Source organism: Ylistrum balloti, unplaced genomic scaffold (genome assembly GCF_031769215.1).
Source record: "Ylistrum balloti isolate Yb309-2 unplaced genomic scaffold, AGI_CSIRO_Ybal_v1 Utg369790, whole genome shotgun sequence".
In the NCBI taxonomy this organism is placed as follows: Eukaryota; Metazoa; Mollusca; class Bivalvia; order Pectinida; family Pectinidae; genus Ylistrum; species Ylistrum balloti.
This window is the reverse complement of record NW_026781974.1, coordinates 1,382,096-1,395,610: the sequence shown is the minus strand read 5'-3', so window position 1 is coordinate 1,395,610 and position 13,515 is coordinate 1,382,096. Positions and strand designations below refer to the sequence as shown.

General features: G+C 34.9%; 1 protein-coding gene across 2 annotated transcripts in view; it reads left to right on the top strand.

Annotated features, from left to right (window-relative positions):
* LOC132544346 (IQCJ-SCHIP1 readthrough transcript protein-like) overlaps positions 1-13,515 on the top strand; it is a 79,757-nt gene that overhangs the window by 11,991 nt on the left and 54,251 nt on the right. For both annotated transcript variants that reach the window (XM_060207931.1, XM_060207930.1), the window contains exon 2: positions 8,934-10,059. In XM_060207931.1, the coding sequence (XP_060063914.1) occupies positions 9,055-10,059 (1,005 nt within the window). In that variant the 5' untranslated portion in view covers positions 8,934-9,054. The remainder of the gene's footprint in view (positions 1-8,933; positions 10,060-13,515) is intronic.

The window sequence follows — 13,515 nt, the reverse complement described above, 5'->3', positions numbered from 1 at the left end:
CATACAATATGACCTAGATATGTCTCCACACAGACATACAATATGACCTAAATATGTCTCCAAGCAGATGAACAATATGACCTAGATGTGTCTCCATATAGATGAACAATATGACCTAGATATGTCTCCATATAGATGAACAATATGACCTAGATATGTCTCAGTGCAGATGAACAATATGACCTAAATATGTCTCCGTGCAGATGAACAATATGACCTAGATCTATCTCTAAATAGATGAATATCTATTTCTGCTCAGACAAACAATATGACCTAGATATGTCTCCAAGCAGACCAACGATATGACCTAGATAAAGGAGATGATTCAGAGCCAGAGATGAAAAAATTATCTTTTTTGATTAACAGAAAACAAATTAATTTGATTCTGTTCTTCGATTGAACTTCTGGAAGCACAAGACAACAAATGCAAATTAATTTGATTGTCATCGATTGTTCATACGGTATTGTCTAACACCAACATCTTGATTCTAGTGAAAGTTTCAAATCTTGTTATGATTATCCATGTCTCTACAGAGAAGAAGACAAATTTGTATATTGTTGTCAGAAATCTTGTATAGTTACCATGTCTCTGGAGAGAAGACAAACTTGTATATTGTTGTCAGAAATCTTGTATAGTTACCATGTCTCTGGAGAGAAGACAAACTTGTATATTGTTGTCAGAAATCTTGTATAGTTACCATGTCTCTGGAGAGAAGACAAACTTGTATATTGTTGTCAGAAATCTTGTATAGTTACCATGTCTCTGGAGAGAAGACAAACTTGTATATTGTTGTCAGAAATCTTGTATAGTTACCATGTCTCTGGAGAGAAGACAAACTTGTATATTGTTGTCAGAAATCTTGTATAGTTACTATGTCTCTGGAGAGAAGACAAACTTGTATATTGTTGTCAGAAATCTTGTATAGTTACCATGTCTCTGGAGAGAAAAATCAAGTCTGGATATTATTGTCTGTGTTCTGTTTAAGATTTAGGATTAAATGGATCTATTTAAAAGTCAGTAACATGTTAAAAATGTGCAGGACTTAATGTGTTATGCTATTTCTAATACATTCATCTTTATTAGTACAAATACTCAGTTATCTAGGAAAAGTTAGTCTGCCAGTCTGTCTGGTATTGTAAATCTCAACAAATGAGATTGGATCCATTTACTGGTCGGTCTGCTCAGTAATTGCCTTTCAAATCTGTGTATAAGTACAGTGTGTTTGGTAGCAATTCTGTAGGCTTTGAACATACAGCACAACAGATAAGGGCGTATTTACAAACACTTCATTTAGTCAGAGTGTATAATTGTTTTATAGAATACTATGCAGCCCACCCTCCCTCCTCTTGATATTGAACATTAGCTCAGTTGACCCCTTTGATACAAATTTTGTATGGGTTTGATAGAGTGTTCCTGGAGAAATTAATCCTGATATTGGTTTAAAGCAATGTTAATCACTCCCATATGGATTTCATAAAACATAATGGACTTATTCCTGATACAGGTTTTAGAGAACAGAGTTGTCATCCCAGATACAGGCTTTATAGAACAGGGTTGTCACCCCTGATACAGGTTTTATAGAACAGAGTTGTCATCCCTGATACAGGTTTTATAGAACAGAGTTGTCATCCCTGATACAGGTTTTATATAACAGAGTTGTCATCCCTGATACAGGTTTTATAGAACAGAGTTGTCATCCCTGATACAGGCTTTATAGAACAGAGTTGTCACCCCTGATACAGGTTTTATAGAACAGAGTTATCACCCCTGATACAGGTTATATAGACAGAGTTATCACCCCTGATACATGTTTTATAGAACATTGATAATGGTAATACAGAGGAAAGAGGGGATAAATAAAAGGGAAAAGCTCCAGCTTTCAGAGAACAAATAAACATTAAATAATGGTGGGCACCAAGATCCATCTGTGATCTCTTACATAACATTATGTAACATTATTATTAGAGTTTCCAACATTGATACTTGATGCATATTGTCTGACTTCAAATATATCCAGCAGAATGCAGCATACTACATAGTTGGTAAAATTTGCAGGAGATTTAATTCTGTTCAATAACACAAAAGAAAATACCCAGCAATCATTTGTGAATGAAAACTGCTTAAAATATCTGTAAAGAATGTATACATGGACATCATTTTATAGACATCCATGAAATTTAATGCTCGTGTACTGGCCAAAACTGGACAACACGGAAATATTAACCCTTCGAAGTTAAACCATCTTGTTTTAGAGATGTTTTTTTTTTGTCCTGGGTGTGAGGGACTCAGATGTATGATTTTAACCATTTCTGAAATGGGTCAACAACAAATGAAGTATTTCTTCATATCCATTTTCACTATGTTTATGTTTTGACTCATTAATCAATTGCACCCGACTTGTGGGCCTTTATGAGCCTGACCCATTAGATTAAGCATGTAATGAGTGTGCTAGAAAGTTTGTGACAATGTAATCCCTGACAAATCATCGATAATTCTACTTCTAGTAGTTCATAGTAAAATACCTGAATTACCTGTTACGTTTTGTATAGAGATTGATCAATAATTATTCTGTTATCAGTTCTTTTATGATTGAATCAGAAAGAGGATGTGTCCCGGATCTTGTTACGGTTGTACTGGCTCTATCACATTGATGGGTTTGACCCATATTTTTCCTTTGATAAAAAGGCCAGGATAGCTGATCAATACCGGAAAGTTATAAAAAGGTCAGTCTTAAATCCAGCAGAATTGTATTTTAATTCTGATTTATTTCACATTTATCTTCTTATCTGGTACAAGTTTTATATATGTATCTAATTAGATTGAAAGTATCAACACTTAGAAATTCAAATTCTTCAAAAGCCTGGGGAAAAAAAGGAAATAGATAATATTGAGTTAAGAATATTCAAATTGGCAAAGTTAGCTCAGGTCATGTATTGATTTAAAAGCTTAAATTTTTCACATCATTGAATTTTTAGAAGTCAGTCATGATTGTATCATTCAGTACTTCACTTTACCCGAATGGCTGTGGATGGCATGTGATCGGCCTCCCATATGTTGTTCAGTAAGGTTACCACCAGCTACTACCAGAAGACCCCACCTTAAATGACCCTGGCTGTTCATGGATGATAAACCCAATAAACAAACTAGAAACATGATCAAAGTAAACACGTACTGTATTAGGTGTAAGGTTTGTCCTCTGATGACAGTCTGATCAGTGAACTGACACAGAACCCATTGTATGGTATGACTAATACTTATCATATCAGTCAGCTGCTTTAAGTGTTGATCACATATTGACTGCTGTAATCGTCGTCATGTATTTTCAATGAGGATGAATGGTAAAGTTTCATGTCTAAAAGTGCGTTGTACATCATGTGTACAAAACATGTCTTTTTAACGTTGAATCTAATCCATAGTTCATGATGTCAGAATGTTTAAGTTTTAGGTATGTGGATGTCTCAGGTGTGTATCATGTATGTCAGAATGTTAAAGTTTTAGGTATGTGGATGTCTCAGGTGTGTATCATGTATGTCAGAATGTTAAAGTTTTAGGTATGTGGATGTCTCAGGTGTGTATCATGTATGTCAGAATGTTAAAGTTTTAGGTATGTGGATGTCTCAGGTGTGTATCATGTATGTCAGAATGTTAAAGTTTTAGGTGTGTGGATGTCTCAGGTGTGTATCATGTATGTCAGAATGTTAAAGTTTTAGGTGTGTGGATGTCTCAGGTGTGTATCATGTATGTCAGAATGTTAAAGTTTTAGGTGTGTGGATGTCTCAGGTGTGTATCATGTATGTCAGAATGTTAAAGTTTTAGGTGTGTGGATGTCTCAGGTGTGTATCATGTATGTCAGAATGTTAAAGTTTTAGGTGTGTGGATGTCTCAGGTGTGTACCATGTATGTCAGAATGTTAAAGTTTTAGGTGTGTGGATGTCTCAGGTGTGTATCATGTATGCCAGAGTGCCATGAACATGGACGTCATATGTGGAGACAGGCAGTAGATGTCTAAAGCGTGGGACTCCCCAATATCAGAATGTCTGAATATAGATATCAGGTTTCCGGAATCAATATCTTAAATGTAGACATCACGGTGACCACAGTAATGATATCAAAGTCGTTAGTGTCTGATTTCTGGATGTCAAGTCTAAATCATAAAAGTCTGATCCTCCATGATGTTTCAGCAAATCAATGGCATGGATATTTAAATGTAGGTATTGAATTTATTGATATCAGAAACATGAACACAGATAATGTCCACAGAGTCAGAAGTTTTCAAAACTGTTTGAACCAGCCAGTATACAGGTAGAATTAGGGATCAAATTATTTAATCGGGGGATCATTGTTTGTTTGATCTCTGTCATAGTAAAATTGTACTGATATTTGTACGTTAAAGAGATTGAGTAATATCCAATTTAGTTATTAATAGTTTGAAATGAAGTATTAATCTTAAAAAGGGGTGTAAATGATGATAAACATTTAGAAATCCACCAAATTTATATAAATATTAAAGTTTTTTATTCACCCGCAACAAAAAATTGTGGGAGTGAGGCTATGGAGGTGTTCCGTTTCTGGCCACACAGAGGACATGTACAGTGTGGCTATCAACATTTCACTGTAAAGTTTTTATTTTAAATCTGTCGCTCAAAAGGTATGAATCCAACTTTAGCTGAACTTAGTATATAGCTTGATTAAATGGTGGACACCTCAACACATTCATCATTTACAAAATAGCTTTCAGATTTTATGTTTCAGCATCTTTGAAATTTGAGGATACTTAAAAACTTCAGTGTTTTGGACAGTTTCTCATAAGTGCAAGAGCTATTTCAATCAAATCTAGAAAGCAGTTACATTTAAGTGCATACTTCTCAACTCAGATGTTGAGAAATCACTATTTTGTCATGATGGTCTGTGATGGTCTGAAGTCACATCTAAAAAAGTACTTTAAAATATTTGATAAATTATTCTCTTTCTCTTTAGGAAGAATTGATATTTTTGATGTAAAAATGGTAAAAACAGCAAATTTGCAATTTGCAAAAAAATTATTACATGCTGTACAATGCATGAAGTCTTCAAACATGAAAAAAACACGATTGATTAAAATTAAGCCGGAGATTAAAAATTTCTGTGTATTTTTAGGACTATGACAGTACTAATAATTGGGACAGGTGAGACATTATTTTATGTAATTCTTGTATATATATAAATAACTCACTCCAACTTCCAAATGTATCTTTCCCTGATACTGAAGGATGTATGGCCAGGCACTATTGCTATTGATATATATATTACCTGAGGGGTTTGTAATGAGTTGGATGATCAATAGGTGATGAGAGATCAGACTGGCTAATGTACTACACATTTTTAAATGATTGGGTTTTTTTTTATCTTTGTGATTTAAAGTGAAAATGAAACTTCAGAACTTGTTTGAATATCTTTTTATCATTTTTGTATAAAGTAAACATTGATAGAGTCAATCCATCTTGGATGTGGTTTCCAAGGCAACAGGCAGACAGAATTCCGTTAGACAGGGGATGAGTCATCATTGCCTGTTCTAGGAAAGCACATTCTAGCCAGTGTGTAATTATCATGGTGTAGAGAGGGCCAGCTACTTACGTGTAGAGCAATGGAGGCCAAGGACCTGAGAATCATCAATACACCCAGAATTAACAATTGGTTTGCATTCATTTACAATTTTATACATAATTTTAGTTTCCATTGTCTTTAACAGATCAACGACAATTCTGTCTATAAGTTAGCTGAAAGATTGTGGTGGATAGATATTGAATCTTAATTGTTTAAAGATGAAGAAAGATATGATGAGTGGACAGTGGGTAGGTATATAAGTTGTAGGTAGGTAAACATTGGTGTAGGTTATAGGTATATATAGATAGATATGATGAGTGGACAGTGGGTAGGTATATAAGTTGTAGGTAGGTAAACATTGATGTAGGTTATAGGTATATATAGATAGATATGATGAGTGGACAGTGGGTAGGTATATAAGTTGTAGGTAGGTAAACATTGGTGTAGGTTATAGGTATATATAGATAGATATGATGAGTGGACAGTGGGTAGGTATATAAGTTGTAGGTAGGTAAACATTGGTGTAGGTTATAGGTATATATATATAGATATGATGAGTGGACAGTGGGTAGGTATATAAGTTGTAGGTAGGTAAACATTGATGTAGGTTATAGGTATATATAGATAGATATGATGAGTGGACAGTGGGTAGGTATATAAGTTGTAGGTAGGTAAACATTGGTGTAGGTTATAGGTATAGTGATATATATATAGATAGATATGATGAGTGGACAGTGGGTAGGTATATAAGTTGTAGGTAGGTAAACATTGGTGTAATTTATAGGTATATATAGATAGATATGATGAGTGGACAGTGGGTAGGTATATAAGTTGTAGGTAGGTAAACATTGGTGTAGGTTATAGGTATATATAGATAGATATGATTTGGACAGTGGGTATATATAAGTTGTAGGTAGGTAAACATTGGTGTAGGTTATAGGTATATATAGATAGATATGATGAGTGGACAGTGGGTAGGTATATAAGTTGTAGGTAGGTAAACATTGGTGTAGGTTATAGGTATATATAGATAGATATGATGAGTGGACAGTGGGTAGGTATATAAGTTGTGGGTAGGTAAACATTGGTGTAGGTTATAGGTATAGTGATATATATATAGATAGATAGATATGATGAGTGGACAGTGGGTAGGTATATAAGTTGTAGGTAGGTAAACATTGGTGTAATTTATAGGTATAGTGATATATATAGATATGTTGTGGTAACTAGATAATCCATTATGACAGTTATATTGTGGTAACTAGATAATCCATTATGACAGTTATATTGTGGTAACTAGATAATCCTTTTTGACAGTTATCTTGTGGTAACTAGATAATCCTTTTTGACAGCCATATTGTGGTAACTAGATAATCCTTTTAGACAGTTATATTGTGGTAACAAGATAATCCTTTATGATATAGGTGTGTTGTGACAACTAGATAATATTAATGAGTTTTGAAAATGTTTTACATGACTGTCGGTGGTTGGTCATTATTTGACCTTGAAATGAAAATTTATGATTTAAGGAAGCTATAATAGCATCGTTACTTTTGGGATTGCTCTGCTATGTCCTTACCAAAATTAGTTGTGTATTATCAGCTTATGGTTTCTTGTAAGTTTCATGTCAGCTAATGGTTGATAAATGGTTTCTTACAAGTTCCCCATCAGCTTATGGTAGACAAATGGTTTCTAACAAGTTCCCATAAGCTTATGGTAGACAAAAAGTTTCTTACAAGTTGCCAATCAGCTTATGGTAGACAAATGGTTTCTAACAAGTTCCCATAAGCTTATGGTAGACAAAAAGTTTCTTACAAGTTGCCAATCAGCTTATGGTAGACAAATGGTTTCTTACAAGTTCCCCATCAGCTTATGGTAGACAAATGGTTTCTAACGAGTTCCCCATCAGCTTATAGTAGACAAATGGTTTTTTACAAGTTCCCATCAGCTTATAGTAGACAAATGGTTTCTAACAAGTCCCCATCAGCTTATGGTAGACAAATGGTTTCATATAAGTTCCCTATCAGTTCTTGACTGATAAAAGATTTCTAACAAGTTCCTGTCAGCTTATGATGAATGTTTGATTGATTTAACAATATTATGATTTTTGAAGTGATACCCAAGATTAAAACAGCATGTTAGACCTGTTGATTTGTCTATAACTAGTGGTACTTTTACACTGGTAGTCTATTTTAATCAGGTTAATTACGTGTACAGGTTTAGCTGATTGTAAACAGATAATGTGTTATCAAAGATTCTGTGTTGGTCAGCTGATCTTATTCTGACTCGGATATCAATGATTGACTCAAACAGAGAAGATATGGCAAGGGATATTACTCTAGTGGAGAAACAGACTTTAAAATAATACAGTATATGTTTGTTAGAAACAAACTTTAAAACAATACAGTATATGTTTGTTAGAAACAAACTTTAAAACAATGCAGTATATGTTTGTTTTTTCCATGTACATCCATTCTATTCTACAAAAGAGATAAACAAATATGTAGGAATATTGAGATAGGTATAATGATAAAGAAAGTCAAAATATTTGTAACAGAAGTTACTCTTCATTTCAATGCCTTCATTGGCTGGAGATGGAGCTCGCCACATTTGGCTTTATAGTTTTGTAATAGGAAGGAGTCATGAAAAATACACAGCACCTGCTGGGGATTCGAACAAGTGACTGTTTGGATCATAAGTCAGACATTCTACCGCTTTCTTAAAAGAAAACTCTCACTAGCTGTGGCTAATATTAGCCCAGATGAACTACTCACTCCTCCACAAGTCTGCCTCTGAAGACAATCACATATTTGGTCATTGTAATCATGAGACCATAGTTGTAACTAGTCACACTGCGTTATGAAGTGATGATGCTCTAGCTGGCGGTTTCATCTCTTGATTGGTAAAATTACTGGATCTGCTACATTACTTCATATTTAGGTTCCCCATGGTACCTGGTTGTACTCTTTCGATTTTGGAACGGATCAGAAAAACAAAATCACTAACAGACAGCCATCTTGGATTTTCACTTTGAAAGTTTGTTATCATTATTTATTGAGATCTAGTGAATAGATCACTAGTTTCATGTGTGTAGGTTTCCCTTTGTCCCTAGTTATGTCTTTGATTTTGGGACTGATCAGAAAAACAAAATGGGCTAAAGTTGGCCATCTTGAATTTCACCTAGTAAAGTTTGTTAATGCTATTTCTTTAGAAGCACTGAATTGATTTCTCTCAAATTTCATATGTAAGTTCCCCTCTTTGATCTCTGAATTTTCGTTTTCCCGTGGTCATCATGGGTCCAGAAGAGTATCACTATCTAATTTAATTGGTTATTTTCTTGTACTTTTAGTATACAAAGAGCATGGCGATCCTACTCTAAAAGAAAACATTTGGCTGATAGTGATTCGGATGAAAATTGTGCTGAAGAGCTTGAGGAACTTAAAATATTACATGATGGAAGTGAGAAACAGATGATGACCCAGACAAACCCGGACTCTTTGTCGCGGAGTGAGGATATCAAAGTTGTCCTGGAGAATGTGGCTCATGCAGAGGGTCTGGATAAGCGTGAGTCATCAGAGGAAAAACGTAGTTCCTCCGAGGATAAAGAGTATTCCCCTGGACCACTGTTTACCTCCCCTGCACACAGACTTGTTAACAAAGTTCGGTATGAACACGATAGTGATTCGCTGTCATCAGATTATTCGGAGTTTTCTGCTCCTCTAAAGGACCTAGCTGACAGTGAAGTAACTATTGTAGAGCGTCAACAGTTAGCAGAAGGCAACATTCCACAATCTTCCAGAAACACGTCCAGCAAAGTGGTAAGAAAACCGTTTGAATCTGATGAGGAGTTTAGCAGACGAATCAGAAAACTGAACTTTTTAAGCATTGCCCAAGAATTTGCAGAATTGAAAAAAGTAAATTGTGATATATTACCATTTGACCTCCATAAAGGTCAACAGTTTTCTGAGAGTTCTTGCAGTGACACTAGTTCTGCTCCAACATCACAACTCTCTTCAGAAATGAATACTCCCAGTGAACCCTCAGACTCATTTGTGCAACTCAACAATGGGGTGAACAATCTCATGTCCAAAGATCTAAATAGCAATATAAACAATGGCAATGAAGGGGATAGCCGGCCATTGACAACTGCAACAAGTCGGTCAAATAACTCTAACGATAATCTGCCACCAAATATATCCACAACAGAAACTTTTTTCAGAGGTAGAGTTGCAAAACGCAGTAGGGACCTGGAACAGGAGAATAGCAATGGAGGAGATAATTTAGATGTGACTGACAGGGGAGATAACTCCAACAATGACGAAAGTGAAGGTGATTTTGATGTGTATAATATAGAAACTGCTTTACCACAGATGAACTGGGAAATACTTGGTCAGCAGTTGGAGCAGGTTACCCTTCAGCAATCTTTACAGCAGCACCAGCCAGTAAGGGAGCAGCAACCAGAACAGAAACCACTGGTAAGTTCCTACTACTTTCATTTTTCATTACATCTTCAATTCAAATATCTTGATGAGTGTTCTAATCACAGCATTCAGACAATAATTCTGTTTTGGCGATAATGAAGGTCTTCTACATTGCTTTATTTCCAGATTAATAATGTCCTTAAAAAAAACAAACAAAAATTTGATGTAGGTTATGTAGGTTACATACATCATGTTCACCAAAATTATTACTTTCAGGGGAGGTAACTCTTGCAACTTTACCAAGTTCTAATACCAATGTTAGGGGAAAGAACTCTTGCTGCTCTGATAATACCCAGAAAACTTGAATGCAGTATAGCACTGATTACATAGTGGCAGAAATTAAAACATGATATCAGGAGCTCTATTTTCTACAACTTCAATCAATATATGGATTCAGACATGGGATGTTGCGTCAGCACATCAACACCCACAGTTTCCTAAAGAGAGATCCGGTCTTCTGGCATATAGCCATTGATCTATAAAAATGACTAGCAGCCCATCCTTATGACATATTAATCAATCAATGTGGTTGTTATGTTAACCATTTTAGATTTTTTGTCTAGAACAGGTCAAACATATTACATTAAACATGTTCAGGTGTCCACTGTGTGAAAATTTATTACAAAATATTAAGAGTGGAAAATTGGATTACGGAAATGTAAGTTTTGTTAGTCATGTGCATGGTATTTCAAATTATTCTTTTTTTTGGTGTTATTGCATTTTACTTGTGGGTTATAGAAAGGGAGGTAACCCTGTATTGATTGATCAATGAGATTTCTCAACATATACTAGTAATTGTTGGGCCTGTCTCTATTACAGCTACATGCCTCTCTAATTGACTCCACCTTTGTCACATTAAAGCACCTTAAGACCTATATCTCTGTGTGATCTCTATCAATATAAATGGGTTGGGACATTGATGTATTTTCTAATTGAAGATCAATGGGAATAGATTAAGATTTACAGCTTCACTATACCAGACCCTGTAGACAATGTCTAAGGTTATATTGTTGATTCTCAGTGATCAAACAAGGACTGAACACAACTTTTCTATTATATCATTAAAATACACAAGAAAATATCACCAGATAGGAATTCATATATCCACCGGGTATATAAACTGATTTGTGCATGGGTCTTTCCTCTGCGGGACTAGTGCTGTTGCTGATTGGGAGTAATTCCGAGACTAATGAAGTAAACCCAATATATAGATAATCAGGAGGAAAGTGGATCAGCCCTGCCGCCTGGTAATGGAGGGGCCTTGTCTCTGTATAGTCATAAACAGATTGTAGGCAGCCTAATAGGGGGGAGAGCGAGCTATTTATGTATCACTGCCCATTACTGGTGAGAAGTACAATCTAGGGCAGATCTATAGGGACAACTGTCTTTGATGGGATAGTGACTGGGTAGCATGGATTAAATCAGGAAAAGAGACAGGATGTAATGGTATCTCCATTTATGGAACGTGTTTTACAGGTGAGAATTTGTAGTCTTACTGTAATACTCATGGTGTCAGATTTACTGTTTGACAGGAAGGGGGATAACTCTTGGCTGTAGTGAATGTGGATTCGTCTATTGTAGTCAATAGGTAGACTTCACTTCATTAGAAAACTGATGTTTTTTTACACAATCCTCTATTCCTTTTTGCTTATGATTTTGAAATCAGTCAATGTTTGTGCAGTAGTTTTGAGGAAAATGTAGCAGATAAAATCATTTAATTGATCATTGCAGGGTTCATTTCATCCACACATTTTTCTTGCACATGGAGTTTGTTTGCCTCTTTGCCAAAGGAGAGAAAAACATTTTGACCACAAATATAGCATATTTACTTGTTACACAATTAGAAGTTATTTATATGTTCTGAGGTTGGACTTGAGTCTAGAAACAGTATGGTTGAAATGTTCATGTCACCAGCAAGTAGGTGACCTTCTGTATAAGAATATCATAAACCCTACACATCTGTTGCTAAGTATAAACCATCCACTGCCAAATGAAAAAAAACAGTTGACAGTAAATGACAGTAAACTTCAGCATGTGAAGTTAAACAAAAATAAAAACCAGGGAATTTCCTTATACAATTGCTTCTGTTATAAGTAATGAAAGCCTCTTGTTTTCCTCTCGTGTACTTATCTAGCATCAAAAGGTAAAGAAATTCATTTGAATATACTTTTAGTGGGAGATTTGTAGATCTGTGATGGAGCCCCTTATGGATGTGGGGATACTTTTATCATATTGATTTCTCTATGTGTTTACATTGCTGGAACAACAGGAAGCAGTAATCAATATCTATACACTAAAGCATAAGACTGCCACATTCCATCAGACCCACGGGGTTGGTGGTCTCACTTCTAGATTTTCTTCACTTTCTAGCACAAAAGAATGACAAAATTTTATAAAAGACATGAACCTGTTATTATTTTGTAGATATGAAATAAAAGTGTGCGACATTCAAAGCATGCTATAAATGAATGTATGTATAGATAGTATTATATTTTCTTTTGGTTTAAATTTTCATAAAAAATAATAATATAAAGATATTTAGGCATCCTGGTTTACCAATATATATATGTTAATTGTTAAACTTTATTATTGTTCATTTCATGCGAGTAAGGTGTTTCCAGCTCCGAACATTCATTTCCTTTTATATGCATTTGGGAATGGAATTAATATCAGCTCTAAGACCATACATATTATATGTATGTGTTGTATTGTTGAATTTTGAATGAAATATTGTAAAAATTCATCAAGTATATAGCTGAATTTGGAGCATGTTTAATTTTCATGGTTAAGTTACACCCACAGGCAGATGTACAAGTCATATTATGGATAAATTGCAACTTAAGAACCATTACTAAACAGTGAGAAAGATCTGTTTTTTGTGCCATTATCAAGCATTTGTTGTCACTATTGATGTGGGAAAATTCCAAATAAGGAAATACAGTTTGATGGACACCTGAGGGTTTTAAAGGTGAAATAAAAAAAACCTGATGTTGTCAGGGAAACAGATGCAGATTTGTGATGGTATTTAAGATAGTGGTATGCCTGATTTGCGGGGTCTGGTGTCTATGAAGAAGACCACACAATGTACAGGATTATCTCAATATGTTCTATAATTAGTGTATTCTGGCTTAATTGATGTCAGTATGGAAGTAATTACGGCCATTTTTTTAACTCGCCCTTTATCTGAGGCACATTATATCTGACAGTTATATTTCCAACAGCCCTTTGTTTATCATCACCAATAGAATTGTTTTCTCATTTTAAGGAGCATTGTTATTTTTGGTGTACTTTGTATATTTAAAATCTGCAATGGATATTACCTATACAATGAGGTGGATTATGTTGTTTTTGACCGTGCTTGCAAAGCCCTCAAAAATAGAAATAATGAAGTATTCTAAGATTCATATTTAAATCCAATGGATTGTCCCTTGTATAAGGAAGAGATGCCTC